Below are 18,439 nucleotides of genomic sequence, written 5' to 3'. Positions count from 1 at the left end.
TAAAAAGCTTTTACACAGTGAAGGAAATCATCAACAAAACCAAAAGGAAACCTAATGAAGGGGAGAAGAGATTTGCAAGTGATATATCTGTAAGAAACAATCCGATTAAAAAATGGGCAGAGGACCTGAAGGGTTTTCGAAAAAAATTTACAGATGGACAACAGACACATGCAAAGATGATCAACATCACCGATCATCTGGGAAATGCAAATTAAAACCACCAGGAGAAATCACCTTATGCCTGCCACAGTGGCTAACATCCAAGACATAAGAAATGACAAATATTGGCAAGGAGGTGGAGAAAAAGGACCCTTGTGTACCACTGGTAGGAATGCCAACTGGTACAGCCACTGTGGAAAATATGGAGGTTCTTCAAAAAAATTAAAAATAGAATAACCAAATTCCACTACTGGGTATTTACCCAGAAAACAAAAACACTAATCTGAAAAGATATATGCACCTCCACATTTTGTTTTTAAATTTTTTTCTTAATGTTTATTTTTGATAGAGAGCATGAGTGGGGGAGGGGCAGAAAGCGACGGAGACACAGAATCTGAAGCAGGCTCCAGGCTCTGAGCTGTCAGCACAGAGCCTGACCCGGGGGCTTGAACTCACAGACTGTGAGATCATGACCTGAGCCGAAGTCAGACGCTCAACTGACTGAACCACCCAGACGCCCCATATGCACCTTCACGTTTATTGCAGCATTAATTACAAAGCCAAGATATGGAAACAACCCAAATGTCCATGGATAAATGAATGGATAAAGGTGTCGTATAGATGAACAAGGGAACATTACTTAGTCATAAAAAAGAATGAGATCTTGCCATTTGCAACAACATGGATGGACCTAGGGTATAATGCTAAGTGAAGTAAACCACTGAGAGAAAGACAAATACCATACAATGTCACTCATATGTTAAGAAACAAAGGATAAAAAGGGACTGGAAGGAAAAAAAAAAAAAAAGACTCAAATACAGAGAACAAACTGGTGGTTACCAGAGGGGAGGTGGGGGAAATAAAGGGGATTAAGAATACACTTATCTTGATGAGCACTGAGTAATGTATAGACTTGTTGAGTAATTATATTGTACACCTGAAACTAACAGAACACTGTATGTTAATACTTCAATAAAAATAAAATATATTGTTTCCACACAAAATCTTAACCTCAGAATTATACAATGTTTGACCTAAAAAGGACCTAAGAAATCACTCATTCTAGCTACGAGTTTACAGATGAGGAAACTGGAAACTGAGGCTTCCTATAGCCATATAAGCACTCCCGGGACAGCACCAAGACAGGAGCCCATGTCTCTTAAGTTCTAGTCCACACCAGCATTCAACCCTGGAAACACTCCAGTTTCTTCTGAGAGATAGGAACTAGAAGGGAATCCCATACTATGTGCCTGCTTCCTGCCCTGATCCACTGTAGCTGAGGGTTACAGGTGGGAAGTAGGAGGTACCTACACCCAACTTCCTCAGTCTCTAGTATTCCTCGAGTCTGCTGCCTGCATAATTAGAAGGGAACAGAAATGACCTATGAACACTGTGATTTCCTTTCATCTTTAAAACAGTTCTATAACATGTAGAAATTGGAGGGACCAAGTTATTACAAAAGTAGTATCTGAAGGTGCTATTAAACATACTGAAATGTAATTTGCAGTAGGTTAGTTACCAACGTTCTCTTATTAAACAACTCATCAACTCATCTAGAATTAGATTTTCTTTTCCTGATTCACGTCCCTGTTTCTGATTCATTATAGAGTCTAATTGAAGTACACAAACATTTTATACATGAGAGATTCCTGGGGCAGAGAAATAAGTTTCAAGCTGATTTAACTATCCACAGTAGTTGTAGATAATAAACAAGAATTTAAAAGCTTTATTTTATTGAAATATCCAATCATTTCCTCCTTCAAGTCTTTCCCTAGAGTTGATAAAAGTGACAAAATGAAGTCGTTTAAACACCTTGTAATGTTGATTAAAGATTACAAAGGAGAAATGGGGACAGTATACAAATGAAAACATTTGAATCACCATAAAAATAGTCTGTGTATTTCCTCTATTATTCTACCTGAAAGCCATTCCCTCTCATTCTTTCAGTAACATAATAGAAAAAAGAGCAACAACAAGGACTCCAAAATAGTCTCTGAACTCTAGAACTTTTTTAAAGAAAGAATTAAGAGAAAGCACACATCTTATCGACTACAGTACGCGGTTGAAGACAGTGCCCAGGCAATAGACTAGCAAGCAGGATGGAGGAGAACTAAGACACTTTACACTTTTATTCCTTTCAAGTTAAAGGAATAACTCAAAGAGTTCTTTCAAACAGTGGCCTTCCACTGAAACACTAAAAAGAGGCACAAAATGGAGATCTCAAAACAGGAACAGTATCAAAACTAATGTGACTATTAATGTTCTTTCAAATCACCAAAATCTTAGATATTAGAGTGTGAAAGTAAACATCCATAATCAAGAAGATAAAATTGGGAACAAAATATAGAAGGGTATGGAATGTATATAATTTTTGATGACTTAGTCATCATCATTATAAAATAAAATGTAAAATTAATTCTACATACAATAAAGTATTTTATGTTTCCTTCAAAATAGTGTTAACAACTTTCAACATTTCAATAATTAAACATTTTCTATGTGGGTCAATTTTGTGAAACGATAGTTTTTTTCTCCAAGATGCTGAATAGTCGAGCCTACTACTTCACTGACTTCCCAAGCATATACAGTGTAACATACAACCTTTTATAAACTGAACTAACCAGCTAACAGCTACTGAGTGCCATTCACCAAGGATTACAGGATTACAACAACAATCAGGAGTACTATTTATGTACTATTTTCCTATTCAGTTGTCAAATCTATTAAAAAAAAAAACAACCTGTTAACAAAGGAAAAAAGGTTTCCTACCTCTATTTCAGAAGCCGACATGTACACAGCCAGAGTAACCAAAGATAATACTAATATAATGTATGGAAAGGCATAATCTGAAAAACAAACATGGGTATTATATTGAAAATTAAATATTTTGAATAAAACATCAAAAAATTGAAACAGTATAATTCTCCCCATAGTTGAAAACTTTCTCAACCAGTCCCATGAGAGACTTAAGCCCTAATGCCCTAAAAGGGGTCAGCAAACTTTCTGAAAACAGCCAGAGACTAAATATGTTTGGCTTTGTGGGCCATACAGTATCTGTCTCAATCACCCAAGTCCCTGTTACAGTGGGAAGCAGCCAGACAATACATAAATGAATGGGTGTGGCTATGTTCCAATAAAACTTTATAAACAACAAAACCCAAACTTCATATAATTTTAACATGTTAAGAATTAACTACTTTTTTTCCCGTACCATTTAAAAATGCAAAACTTGGGGCATCTGGGTGGCTCAGTCAGTTAGGCGTCCAACTCTTGATTTCAGCTCAGGTCATGGTCATGATCTCACAAAGTGAATGGTGAGCTAGAGCCCCATGTCTGCACTGACAGCACAGAGCCTGCTTGGGAATTCTTTCTCTCCCTTTCTCTGCCCCTCTCCCCACCCCTCAAAATAAATAAAACATTAAAAAAATGTAAAACAATCCTTGGCCTAGCTTTGAAGACCCCTGCCTTAAGGCATCCACTGAATGTAAAGAATTAACTTCCATCTATGCATCTAGAATGATACTAGTATGTACCAAACTTGACTTGGGAGGATTGAGAAAATACTCAAATAATTTTGTTTCATGATCCAGGTAGAGGATTGGTTGAGAAATGCTAAATGTAACAGTTATTCAGTTTTAATTACTCTTTAGAAAAGTTCGTGTATCAACAAACCTTAAAGGATAAATGGATCATCCAATATTCTTTTTCTTTTTTTTAATGTTTATTTTTGAGAGAGAGAGAGAGAGAGACAGAGCATGAACAGTGGAGGGGCAGAGAGAGAGAGAGAGAGAGAGGTAGACACAGAATCAGAAGCTAGCTCCAGGCTCCAAGCTGTCAGTACAGAGCCCGACACGGGGCTTGAACTCACAAATTTTAAGATCATGACCTGAGCTAAAGTCAGACACTTAACCAACTGAGCCACCCAGGTGCCCCTCCAATATTCTTTATGTCAAAATTCTAGCTATTTCTACTTGAAGCAAATTTTTTTCTTACAAAATACTATTTTTCTCTTAAAGTGTTTTCAATTTACAGCACACTAAAATGAGCAAATTGAGAAAAAGAAATCTTGAATTATTTTTCATATAATTATTTTAAAACAACTTCAATTTATGAAACCACTTATCATTTTTCATTGCAATGGAACCCGTCTAGAAGAATTTCAAATGTTAATTCAGAATGCAGAAGGCAGAAACTTGGAATTATCTATACAGGCCTGATTCCAACTTACTAAATAAGTACCTTTTTGACATTTAGAATATTTTAGTTCATAGACAGTGATAAGCATCCTCAACAAACAATTCATTTATAAATATTTATAAATAGCTAAACAATGTTGATAGCAATACAAATTTAAGACAGAGTAGTAAAAAGCCATCTAAGGTAAGAGGAAATTTCTAACAAGGCCTAAATTTGTGGGGAGTGGAGGGTGGCCTTGGGCTCAGAAATGGTTCTTACTCTAGGATATAAAATAATTTAAGATTTTGAGCAACTAGGCCGGGGGATGAGGGTGCCGAGAATCTACATTTTAGTTCCCCTGGTAGTTCAGATACAGATCACGCTTAAAAACGGGCTTCAATATTTCTAAGTAGGTAAAAGTTTGTCACAGGCCTCTAATAATTCCAGTGCTTCTCTCCCTAGACCCAAGTATCTCTTAAGCTACCTACCAGAGGATGCTTGCTGCTCTACTTTGCTCAGACTTCTGTTTCTCCTTGTTATGAACAGAAAGTTTGTGTCCCCCGCCAAATTCTCCTGTTGAAATCCTAACTCGCAACGTGAGGGTAGAGGTGGGGCCTTTGGGAGGTGATGGGGACATGAGGGCAGAGCTCTCGTGAATGGAATTAGTGCCCTCAAAACAGAGACCCCAGAGAGCTCCCTCCCCTCCTGCCATGGAGGACACAGTGGGCTCTTACCCAGACACCAAATCTGCTGGTGCCTTGCTCTTGGACTTCCCATTCTCCAGAACGAGGAGAAAAAGTTTCTGTCGTTTGCAAGCCACCTATAGTATTGTAACAGCCGTCTGAAACGACTAAGACACCCCCACAAAAAATTATCTATTTTTTTCATTATCATAAAATTATGACTTGGTATAATGTCCTCTGTGACTAATCTCAGGAGCCTTCATGAATTTATATTTAATGCAAGTGAACACTGACTCCTCTATCCTCACAATGAATGTGTTTTGAGCAGGGGCTTGTTAACAAAATGATCAGACACTCACTGTGAGAAAAAGCATTTTTCTTTAAAAAAAAAAAATTAATGTTTATCTTTGAGAGAGAAAGAGACAGACTGTGAGTGGCAGAAGGGCAGAGATAGAGAGAGACACAGAATCTGAAGGAGGCTCCAGGCTGTCAGCACAGAGCCCCACATGGGGCTCAAACCCATGAACCGTGAGATCATGAGCTGAGCTGAAATCCAACGCTTGACCAACTGAGCCACCCAGGTGCCCCAGAAAAGGCATTTTTCAATGTAGGCAGGTACAGTATATGAAGCAATGGTGTCTGGCAGTCTCCTTGGGCTAACTTCCCAAACCCTGGCCGACTTTCCACAGCTTTTTCCCCTTTTCTCCTCGTATAACCAAGAGGTCCTACACAATAGCACCATCCATAGGTTAGGACACAGGGATTTGAAGGCTGACAATTCTTAAATCTTTCTCTCCTAGACAGCTCTCCCAAGTACCAGACTAGTATAATTACCTGTACTCTTGTGAATATTCCATGAACACCTACAACTGAATTCACTTCTCATCAACATATCTAATTTGTTTTTTCTAATATTCACTGTTGCTCTATTCACCAGTTACTAAGTCAGAAAGCTACTCTATGGGGGCACCTGGGTGGCTCAGTCAGTTGAGTGTCTGACTCTTGATTTCAGCTCAGGTCATGATCCCAGGGTCGTGGGATCAAGCCCTGCGTTGGGCTCTGCTGAACATGAGCCTGCTTAAGATTCTCTCTATCTCTCTCCCTCTGCCCCTCTCCCCAACTTGTGCACTCAAAAAAAAAAAAAAAAAAAAAAGCTATCTATCATATTCTCCTCATGCTCTGTCACCCCTATGTTTAATCAGTTACGTAGTCTAGTTAAATCTATCTTTAAAGCAGCTCTCCATTCCCAGTGTTTCTCTGTGTTAGGTGAGACAGACTTGGCTAGCTGCAATAACCTCTTCACTGATCCCCCAGGTTCTCTTCCCCTACCAATCCATCCTCCACACGGTTACCAAGTTCTCTTTCCAAAATGCAAACCTAGGCATGTCACTCTTCTGCCTAAAATCCTTAAAGAGTAGGACCCTATTCTCTAGAGCAAGAATAGTGACCTCAAACCCCTATAGAGGCCAGCCAGGCAAGTAAACAACTAAAGTGGGCCAAAACTAAAACAGGGAATGGTAAGAGCTAGAAGGAAATATACATTTTCAAATACTATGCAGGCCCAATGGAAACAATAGATCTGTAACTAGAATATGAGGGATAACAGACCCCTGACTAATCTCCAATTTCCTCTTCCCTTGGCCACACCTTCACAGTGCCTTCCTCATCTTGAGCCAAATTCATCACCAAGCTACAGAGTGATGCCCAGTCTTGCCTAGTTCTTTTAGGCCAGAAGCCTTGCCCTCTGTACCCTGGTGGGCTCCACAGAGAAGGTGGTATCTAACATCCCTGCCACATTCAATGTCACATATTCAGGTTAAGTGCTATACTGTGTTCTCTCAGCTACTTCTAGCTTTCCTAGTAGTATGTCAGTTCTTTAGCACCAACTTCTTATTCTTCTTTTGAGTCACAGTTCAGTCTAAATAGTTGCTGAATAAATGAATAGCTATACTAAAGAGTATACTGAGGATTCTTTTACCATACCCAAAAGGATTTCATAAAGGAACTCAGAAACCAAAGACGTAACTTACTGATAAGTAGTACATACTAGTGTGTGTGTGTGTGTGTGTGTGTGTGTGTGTGTATACACACACATATATACATATATATATACACATATATATACATATATATATGTACATATATATATGTGTGTGTATATATATAAAATCAACAGTAATTTCCATGTATTATATACAAAAACCAGTTCTTTTTAATTTATACTCAGGTTTTTTTTTTTTTAATTTTTTTTTTTTTCAACGTTTATTTATTTTTGGGACAGAGAGAGACAGAGCATGAACGGGGGAGGGGCAGGGAGAGAGGGAGACACAGAATCGGAAACAGGCTCCAGGCTCTGAGCCATCAGCCCAGAGCCTGACGCGGGGCTCGAACTCCCGGACCGTGAGATCGTGACCTGGCTGAAGTCGGACGCTTAACCGACTGCGCCACCCAGGCGCCCCTATACTCAGGTTCTTAAAGTATTCCCACTGAGGTTATAAGCCTCAGATACAAAGTATTCTCTAAATAGAAATCAGCTTTGATTAGCTTGATAATATCTATTCTACTCTAAGAAACCCATTTTTATTTTTTTATAAGACTTATTATGTTTTAGCAAAAATACATTATTTTCAGGGATTAAAAAGCTATTTTAAAGAAAAACATACAAAATTATACTTAGAGAAAACACTGTTTATCACATATAAAAATTAACATATTTCACTGACTTGACCCATCAAACTTACATAAAAGGCCTCCGCCAACTGCCTGAAGCACAGTTAAAATCGGGAAGAAGTAAAGTGCAGCATAAATACTTTTAAATCGATCAGACTTTCCTAAGCCACAGGCGATCTTCTTTACCAGAAGGGGTCGGAGCAGCATCATCAATACCAGGCAGAATGCATAATAGATGAATACGATGGTGTATCTGTGAAATAAAACACGGAATCGTGACACCAAAAATGTATCTATTACTGATCAATTTGAAATCGAAGATGCTAAAAAAGGTTTAAAAAGTGCGTTAAGTCAACCTATTGAATATTCAGACTAGGGGAGGGTTGGCCAAAAAGACTCACACGCTGCTGGAAAGTGTATGCTGCTTCCTTTCCAATGGGCAGTTTAGAAACATGGATCAAAAATTCCAGAAATGTTTACACTCTGTGATTCAGCACTTTTACTTGCAGAAACTCATCCAAGGAAAACAATCAGGGACTGTTCACAAACTTTACAAACAAGGATTTTTATTGAATCACATAATAAGGAAAATTCAGGAAGAAAATACATACTCAACATTAGGAAATTAAATGTTAAAGTACATTCATGTTGGAATAGCACGTGGCCATTAAAAATCAGGTTATGGAAGAAATACTAAGGACAAAAGCAACTGTGCCTAAAACATGAAGTGACAAGAAAAGGTTACAAAAACCATGTGTATAGTTTCACCTTAATATCCTTTAAAAAACATATACACATATTCAGAATGAAACTGGAAAGACAACTTTTTTAACAGCGGTCATCTGAAGAAACGGAACTACATATTATTTTACTTTTGTATGCTTTTTCTGTTTTTCAAATGTATTACGATGTAGTTTTATATCAAGAAAAATGTCAAAATATCTCTCTATATCACCAGGCCATAGTTTGTAGCTCTTTATTTTGAATAATGGGATTTCTATGCACATAGTTCTAACCTCCTGTTCGTGAAGACTTTCAGATCATTTTTTACTATCAGAATACCCAAACGCCTCCCTACGCAGGGGCGAGTCACAGGAAGCACAGGAGCCTTCAGAACACACACCACAAGCCTCCTCTCCACACAGCATAATCATACTGCATCCCTGTGCTCCCAAGACAGCTTTTAGGTTCAGCCCAGCTGCCCTAATTGCAACACATTATTATATGACCTCCTTAGATGAGGAACTTTGTCTTGTTAGGCTACGCCCTACCAACACATCAAAACAAAATAAAATCTGTCTATTCCTGCAACTTGTAGTTCCATAAAAGTGCCAAAAAGACGATTATTTTAATCAGAAGAAAACTACCATGAGTCACTCTCCTAATGAACCAGGAAACCAGTCTCTGGAAGCAGACACCTGTATCCCACCCTGTATCCCACTCCCTACCTTCCACCTGCCCCCACCCCACCTTCAGCCATGCCTCCTATATATGGGGATAGGATAAATCTGACAAGCTAATTTCTGTTACAACAGTATTTATTGCTCATTTTCAGTAACTCATAAATAAGGTTTTAGCAATGTAAACATTTTTTACAGTAAGTTTCTAATAATAGAAATTTGCATGCTTTTCCATGTCTCATCTAATCAAGTTCCTCTCAAAACTGTAACTATCAGTAAAGTATCTGGGCATTTTTCAGTTTGTATGAAACTAGCTTATATATACCACCAATGGAGAAAACAGCCTCCGTTAGTCAATGTAAGAGTGTTCCAAAAGGCTTCTGATAATTTTGTACCGTTTTGTTGACTCACAAAAGAAAAAATTACTATAACTTTTGGTAGTCCTGCAGCTTTTTTTTTTTATTTTTCAGTAATCTCCACACCCAACGTGGGGCTTGAACTCACAACCCTGAGATCAAGAGTCGCATGCTCTTCTGACTGAGCCAGCCAGGAGCCCCGGGTAGTCCTGCTGCTTTTTGAAATGTTCAGCCCCAGTCTGGTCATATAGCTACATTTAAATGCCTATGTGAAGTAAAAAATATGTATAAACCCAATGTTAATATTATAAAATCTTCTTGTAATTTCAAAAACCACTGTTTTGTATGATTGATACAAGAACACAGGCCACTGCACAGTGACTATTGGTAAAGCTACTGAGAAAAAGAATCTACTTAATTCAAAGATGGTGAACAGATGGAAAATGTCATAATCAGTGAAGTTGTGTGAGGATGTGGCTGTTAAGGCTGCAGAATGAGGGCCGAGAGCACCTATTTGCCATTTCTCTTTTTTGACTCTCCTACTATGTGCTTTACAGATATAAAAAACACTGTGTATGTGACCAGCAGTAAATGAGTCTGATTTTGTTTTAAATAAGATGGTTATATGTATATCTGATGCACTTATTAAGCTTTCTAAAGAGCAGGTTAAGTTCTGCAGTCCCCAGGAGAGTATATGAGAAGAGATGAATCAAAGCTGAGAGTTACAGCTCTATGAAAGCAACAAAGAACACATTATCAGTGTTTTATATGCAGTCTTATATATAAATTACATGTACATAAAGAGACAGAGACAGTATATATACAGGAAATAAATAATTTATAGGACTTAACAGTAGGCAGGTGGAAAGATTTTCTTATCCCTGTATCTAGAACTTATGTTTTTTTAATGACCTTTTCCACACATGTGCATGGCTATTTTTCACACTTAGTACTCTTAAGAACCTACACAAAAAGGACTATTTTCTTGAGCATATTATGTAACGGTAACTTGCTACAACTATGAGAATATGAACACCAGACTGTTATATTAGAGTTTTACCACGAAAAACACATCAAAATGAACACAAAGAGAAATTCTAAAAGCGAAGAAGTCTGGGCTAATACAGTCTTCTGAATTTGGTATTTTTTTTTTTTTGGTTTCTTTCATTTTTTTTTTTTTTTATATGAAAAATATGGAACGCTTCACGAATTTGCGTGTCATCCTTGCGCAGGGGCCATGCTAATCTTCTCTGTATCGTTCCAATTTTAGTATACGTGCTGCCGAAGCGAGCACCTGAATTTGGTATTTTTAAAACAAAATATTGTCACGGAAATTACAAACATCTGTTTCAGAAAAAAAAAACAAGGAACATTAACTCCGGCACTCTCCTAATGCCGGCTACTATTTTATTAAGTGCTTCCTGTACGTAAGGCACTGCACGTGGTATCTGATACGTGTAGATTTATTTAATCCTCCCAATCACCTTATAACATTATTCCCATTTCTACCAATGGGAAAACTGAGGTTACGAGAGGCTCTTAACATGGTCACGTTACCACAGCAGCTCGGGATTCACACTCAAGCTTGTTTTTAGCTCCGGAACCCATACTCTTTCCTCTATGTCAGATATTGCTTCTCTGCTGCATATCCTAAAGGTCTTCCTAAGAATTCTTTTTAAAGAAACATCTATGGCTTATTTTAGAAATGGTTTACACACTTCAACACCAACTACAAAGATACTTTGACTTGTATTATATACTAAGATGTATTTCTGTTTCCTTCTATCAGACTATGTATCCCTAAGAGAAGAAAATCATTTCTGTATATCTCCCCCAGTGCCTAGAAGCCATTTTTCGATGCTCAATCTGTTGAACTGAATACAATCTATAATTATCATTTTTAAAATGATCTTAAGTCTATATAAATACTCACAGTGGGTAGACAGCTTCATGAGTACAGTGCACTGTGGTAACGTAATCGGGACTTGGGTTGTAAAGCATTGTGTACCAATCAGAAAGCATCAGTACTCGACACGAACGGATATAAAGAACACCAACCGGATCGCTCACAAGTAAGGTGATAATAGCTGCCATACTGCATTCCAATAATGCAGTGATGTGCTGGAAAAGGGCACTGGAACTAATAAAACAAAAGAAGCACAATTACCAGAAAATTTTCAGTATTTAAATGGCTTTTAAGAATACCCGTACGTTTCAAAATACAGATTCTAAAAGGAAATTTTAACTGATAAATCCTGAAACGAAAATATCTTCTAAACAGGTAAGAAAAGTCGAACATGAGAACCACTTGAGGAGAATTTAACCTTCTTTACTAAAAAGAAATCATCATCTCAGATAACACTGTGCCAGGATTATCTAAATGTATATAGAAAAGCAGAAATTAGATCTTCCTTTATATTCAGTATATTGCCAAACTGTTATTAAAAATGTCTTAGTTATCTATGCATCATTTTAAATTATCTTAAATACAAAAAGCACACAAAAGATTATATATAATATATATTTTATTAAAGTATAATATATATATAATATATATTAGTTATAAAGTATAATAAACATTATAAGCTCATAATTTAACCCAGTAATTAGAACATTAACAGCTTCTATTTACCTCTGTTCCTTCCCCATTTCCCACTCCTGGCTCTCCCCCAAGAGGTAACCATCATACTAAATTCTCTTTATCACTTTTTTTGAAGTTTTTATTCCAACTAGATTATGCTTCAAAACCACTCTGTCTAGTTTTGCTTATTTTTAAATACTACAAAGTGATATGTCTTTTGAGGTATTTTTTTTTTTCCATTCAAAATAACATTTCCAAGATTCACCCATGGCATTGCTTATAGATGTTCAGTCATTTTACTTTTTTTAATGTTTATTTTTTAGAGAGAGAGAGAGAGTGTGTGAGTGGGGTAGGAGCTGAGAGACAGAGGGAGACACAGAATTTGAAACAGGCTCCAGGCTCTGAGCTGTGAGCACAGAGCCCAACGTGGGGGACTCAAACTTGGGAACAGTGAGATCATGACCAAGGCTGAACTCGGACACTCAACCGACTGAGCCACCCAGGTGCCCCTGAAGTTCAGTCATTTTCACTGCTTTACGCATTTTCACTACTGTGCACATTCCACTGTTCATCCATTTGTTTTAGTCAAATATGTTGCAAATGTCTTCCTCTCAGTTTAGGAGCTGAATTTTCACTTTACTGTGGTATCTTTACGAACAGATGTTCTAAATTTTGATATAATTGGCTTTAATAATTTTTAACATTCTGGTTAGCATTTTCATGTTCTGAGAAATCCTCACTCTGAGAAAAATGATCCTATACTTTCTTCTAAAAGTTTGAAGGTTTTGCTTTCACATCTAAATCTGTGACTCACCTAGAATAGATTTCTGTATATAATATATATATATATATATATATATATATATATATATATATATATATATATATAAAAGGTAGATTAGATTTTCCCACTTGGATATCCAATGGTCCCAGGAGTAGCCTTTTATTGAGTAGTTTACCCTACACCCCACCCCGCCCTAACTGCCATGCCACTTCTGCCATACAAGTTTCATATATAACTGGACTGTTTTTAGGTTCGCTATTTTGTTCCTATGGTCCATTTATCCCTGAGGCAAGAGAATATGACAATAATTCTTGATATTACATATGTTCTTCTACTTCTTCAGTGGTCTTGGCCATTCTTGGGCTTTTGCACTTCCATATGGATTTTAGAATTAGTTTGTCAGGGACCACCAAAGGAGTCCAACGTAGCTTAGCTACCTTGGTCTTAGCTGTCTCACAATACTATGGTACTATATGTGAACTACAGGGAGATCATTGATCCTGTATGTTTCTCTTACAGCCGGCTTCTTTACTAAGTAAACTCTCTTATTTCTATTAACTATTCTACAGATGCTTTTGAGTTTTCTATCTGAACAATATTTCAGTTATCTATCACTACATAGCAAACTATCCCAACACTTCTTTGCTTAAAACCAACACCACTGGTTATCTCTCGCCAGTTTGTGGTTTGGGCACACCTGAGCAGTCCTTTCTGTTCCGTGTGATGCCAATTGGGATGTACTCGTCTAGAGCCTTGTCCGGGCTGCATAGTTCAAAATGACAAACTCAAACGGCTGGAGTAGATGCTAGCTGCCAGCTGTGAGCGCAAAGCTGGCTGCTGACCAGAGCACCAGTGGCCTCTGATCTTTGGTGTTCTGCGGTTCAATTATAATGTGGATAGGTATGAATTTCTTATTCTGCTTGGAATGTGTTTTGCTTCCCCAGAAGCAATTCTGCAAATCTGTTTTTCACTATTTCTATAAAACCTAAAGTTAATAGATAAATACTGGCTTTCCTTCATTTTCTCTATTTTTTCTGAAGACTCTGATTAGAAACTATGCAGAGTTAATAAAACCTTTTCCCCCCTGTACACAAGACTGACCTTCACTTAACTCTACCTCTGTTCCTCTGGAAGCCTGATAAAGGTAGAATGTCAACTTTACTGCTAGGTTACATTACTTAGGATACACACAACCTCTTCACTGGCAAACTACATCTGAACTGGAGAGAACTATAAATGAGCAATAAATACATGATGGGGACACCACAGTCTGGCTTTCTTGAGTTTAGCGATTCCCATAATTGGGATGTCCCTTACAGGACTCTGGAAACCATACTTATGGTCATGTTACAGAAAGACTTGCTCCTTTAAGGCATAATACTTTAAGCTTGGACTCCTACAACCACTCGATGTGGATTTTAACTTCCTACAGCTGAGCTCAATTGCTTCAAAAGCTGACACCGCCCTGGGGGCAAGCTGTTCCTTCTGGGTCCACTGGTGCTTGCTTGGTATGACCTCAAAACATTAAGTCTGAATGTTTAATTGAGCCTAGGTGGATTCCCGGCAGGTATTACAGACATATGTTATAGCTTCTCATTCTATGCTCCATTTCTCTTAATATGTTTCATATTTTCTATATCCTTTTCTTTCAGCACTGTATTGTTATTCCTTTGGACATATCAATTTCCTAATTCACTAATTCTATCTTCAACTGATCGACCTATCATTTTTCAAATTTCATTTCTAGAAGTTCCTTTTGTTTTTAAAACAAATCTGTTTATTCATTCCCAACAATCTCTTGTTGACTCTTGGAGATCTTTGGGACTGCATCCTTTATTTAACACTGTAAAGATAGCAGTTTTATACTGTATAGTCATAAGTCCATTATCTGCAGTCCTTTGGAAGCATAACTATATTGTTTTTTATGTCTACCAACTCTCAGGCATAAAGCTTATTTGTTTACCATGGAATACGAGGTCATTAATAGGTATTAATGAACAAGAATCTTATGGACCTAAACTGAGAATGGGGAAGATTCCCAGCAAAGAGGGTTTGCTGTTTTTGCCAGAAGCATGCCCATCACTACTGGGCTTCAGCCTCTTGAGTCTAGGCTTAGCACTGGCTGCCTCAGATTCAGTATCTGCAGCTATCAGCAGTTAATCTCAGGCAGCTCTCCCATCCTTTCAGTCTGCTTTGTCACTCTGGCCCCTGCTTAGAATGGGTTGGTTTGTTTTCTAAAAGAATTCTTGGAGACCTCCCCTGCTTCCAGTGAGACCAGCAATGTCTTGAATAGTATACCTTTTTCAAATTTTAGTTACTTCCTGCAGAAGGGTCACTTGGAGCCCCTTATTACTCCATATTGTTGGAAGCTGAACTCCTACGTGATTTTACACATAGGGAAACAATGAATAAGCATCTACAATTTCATTTTATATAATCCCATATTTTGCTTCCGTATAGAATTCGTATTTTTAGAGGCAACATCCCAATCTCATCATTTCTTGCTTTTACTTTATTTTTTAATGTGTATTTATTTATTTTTTAATTTTTTTTTCAACGTTTATTTATTTTTGGGACAGAGAGAGACAGAGCATGAACGGGGGAGGGGCAGAGAGAGAAAGAGACACAGAATCGGAAACAGGCTCCAGGCTCTGAGCCATCAGCCCAGAGCCCGACGCGGGGCTCGAACTCCCGGACCGCGAGATCGTGACCTGGCTGAAGTCGGACGCTTAACCGACTGCGCCACCCAGGCGCCCCAAATGTTTATTTATTTTGAGAGGAAGAGAGAAAGTGTGCACAAGTTAGGGAGAGGCAGAGAGAAAAGGAGAGAATACCAAGCAAGCTCCATGCGGATAGCAAGCCTGATGCAGGGCTCGATCTCACATACTGTGAGATCATGACCTGAGCTGAAATCAAGGGTTGGATGTGTAACCAACTGAGCCCCCCAACTTGCTATCATTTAGTAACTTCTTCCCATCACGCTCCCTTTCAATCATTCTGCAGCCAACCACATGATCTTTACAAAATGAAATCTGATTCTAAAACTCCCCTTATTAGACTATTCAAGGAGTCCCATCTGTCTTTCAGGAAAAATACTCTTTACCAGCATTACCTTCCACACCTCCTGGCCATGCTGCATGCCTTTTTCCTCAAGCCTCCACACATCTGGGCAGGCTTCACTCACCTGTCTGGCAAGCTGTGTATCCTTCAAGATCAGCTCTGGCATTATTCCCAGGTCTTATATTTCCTAGGACTCCTGAAGCCCCACATCTCTTTATGTCCTGCTCTCATTTAGTCCCTACTTTTTCACAGGATCCTCACCTCTCATTTCTTGATTATACTGTGCTCTTTCTTGCCTCTATCCTTTTGCATATGTTCTTCCTGCCGTGTGATAGACTCTTTCTTCAATTTCTCTATCAAAAACGACTCACTTTTCAAAGTCCAGCTTGAAGTCAGTTTTTTCTTGTGTGACACCACCCTATTCTCAGAATCAAAATTAACTTCTTCCTTCTTCACGCCAGCCTTAAAACTGTGCACATATCTCCATTACACAAACTCACAAAAACTGTCCCGGCTTGTCTATCTCATCCACTGGACTATGAGCATCTGCATTTTAGTCATCTCAGAATCTCACAACCCAGCATATCATTGGGCACATGAAAACATCCGTAGAGATGCTGAATGAATCCATTCTCAAAGTTACAAATTCTATAAAAAATTACATAAGGAGCACAACTTCTGACTGCACTACATAAAAATATGCAATTCTGCTGATCTTTGCTCTGGCCTTAAAGAATAATAAATTTAATACTAAACTCTGGGGAAAACAAGGTTACCACAAAGGAAAGCTGCTAGGAGAGTCTCGCCCATGCATTCTCAATGGATGACTTCACACCTAGGAGGTCAAGAGTCAGGTCTTGGGGATAAAATAATCTTACATTTGTTATATATATAAAGCACATATATGCATACATGACATAAACAAATAAACAGTTTATCTATGATATTAAAGTCTCATGGGGGTAGGTGGAATTAAGAAAAAGAATATCCAAATAGGCTCTTTACTTAAGGAAATGACAGTGAATAAAAGGTCTAGCCTCACACAGCTGGGCCTCTGCTTCCTTTCCTGCGGGCAACATCTCAGGACAATGCAAGACATGGCTCTTGCGTTCTTTGCAGCCTGTTTCCTTTCCAATTTCCTCTCTGGCAAAGCACACCCAAGTTATGCGAATTCCTTTTTAAACCCACCTCCTTTCTTCCCCAAGCACTAATCACTCCTCCGCTCTACCCTCAAACCAAACCCCACCCTCTGCTCCATGACTCTCCCTCTAAACAGACGTGCTGTTCCAATTCAAATACATTTGGTGAGGTGCATCTCTACACCCTCTCTTCCACCCTCTCTTCCGTGTTTGTGGCTAAGAAGTTCCAGCCAACTAGCTGAGCAATCATTCCATTTCAGCTTTCGGTTGATCCCATCTCCTTTCTCACCCTCATCTCTCAACGTTCTATAACAGAAATTAAAAGCAAGATGAGAGCTATTTTTTCAAAAACCTTTTTACACAGCCATCGGAAAAAGAATGAATGCTTTTCCAAATACGTAAATAATCACCCTGGATTTATTAGGAGGGATCCAGAAAACTATTAATTCTATTTCCACTGGACCATTCATTCCATTCCCACTCAACAGTACTGGAGTCTGGCTATCCCTACTTTTTGGAAACAGCCTCACCTCTAATCTACCCTCTATAGAAGTTACCTTCCTAAAATAAATATACAGCCAGTGATGTTACTTCTCTACACCAAAACTTTTACCCATAAATCATCCACGCAGCAAATACTAAATGAGCACCTGTCATGAGACAGCTGCTGAGCTGATCTCTGGAAATGCCATGGCGAACAAGAGATTGCCACTGCCCTCTGGACTTCTAGTCGGAGACTGGAGGAGACAAACACAACTATAAACTGTACTGAGTGCTAAATACAAAACAAAAACAACAAAATGAAGAGTGCTATTAAAAAAGAAAAATAAGGGAGGGGGCAGATTGAGGAAGGGAGGGCTTCTATGACTAGGTGTAATTTAAACTGAAATTTGAAGGGAAAAAGGCAGCTAGGTAAAAAGGTGCAGTCATAGGGAAGAGAGTATTTGAGGCAGAGAAAAGCTGATGAAAGGGGAAGGAAAGATGCCAAGAATTTAGAGCAACTAAAAATCAGTAGGGCTGAAATGTACTAATTGGGCTCCTCATTCCCAGTAAGACAGAGTCCACATCCTCATCAAGAATCTTCACATTCTAGCCTCAGCCTACTTTCCCACTCTCCTGTTTTGACCTTTCTGTCATGTGCAATCCACACTCAGACCACCCCAAACCACTTCCAGTCCCACCCACAACACAGCACGTATTTCACCCCTCCGTGCCACTGCTCATGCTACTTCCTGTACCCAAAATGTTTTCCTAAAGTCTTTCAGACCTCACCAGGCACAAGTTCTCTCTTCTACTCTTTGTGATTCCAGAGCATCCTGTTCTAATGCTTTTATACACTTTTTGTTCATACACTTTTAAGACTGAATCACATTATAACTAGTTGTATACACATTTGTCTTCTCTAAAGATTATGACTATAAACCACATCAA

The 18,439-nt window shown here is 38.4% G+C and overlaps 1 protein-coding gene and 1 non-coding gene across 4 annotated transcripts in view; both read right to left on the bottom strand.

Moving 5' to 3' along the window:
* Positions 1 to 18,439, bottom strand: part of LOC122469165 (JNK1/MAPK8 associated membrane protein) — a 30,578-nt gene that overhangs the window by 7,464 nt on the left and 4,675 nt on the right. For 2 of the 3 annotated variants that reach the window (XM_043556278.1, XM_043556279.1), the window contains exons 4-6: positions 11,378 to 11,584; positions 7,760 to 7,941; positions 2,929 to 3,005 (exon numbers count right to left, since the gene is read on the bottom strand). In XM_043556278.1, coding sequence (XP_043412213.1) covers positions 2,929 to 3,005; positions 7,760 to 7,941; positions 11,378 to 11,584 — 466 coding nt within the window. The remainder of the gene's footprint in view (positions 1 to 2,928; positions 3,006 to 7,759; positions 7,942 to 11,377; positions 11,585 to 18,439) is intronic. The other variant, XM_043556280.1, reaches the window with a different exon arrangement.
* Positions 10,632 to 10,738, bottom strand: LOC122469670. Its single transcript, XR_006293565.1, has one exon. It is a non-coding gene; the product is annotated as a U6 spliceosomal RNA (small nuclear RNA).

The sequence above is a fragment of the Prionailurus bengalensis genome, chromosome B3 (assembly GCF_016509475.1).
Source record: "Prionailurus bengalensis isolate Pbe53 chromosome B3, Fcat_Pben_1.1_paternal_pri, whole genome shotgun sequence".
NCBI classification, from domain to species: domain Eukaryota; kingdom Metazoa; phylum Chordata; class Mammalia; order Carnivora; family Felidae; genus Prionailurus; species Prionailurus bengalensis.
Note: the sequence above shows the minus strand (reverse complement) of the source record. Positions and strands in the feature narration are given on the sequence as shown.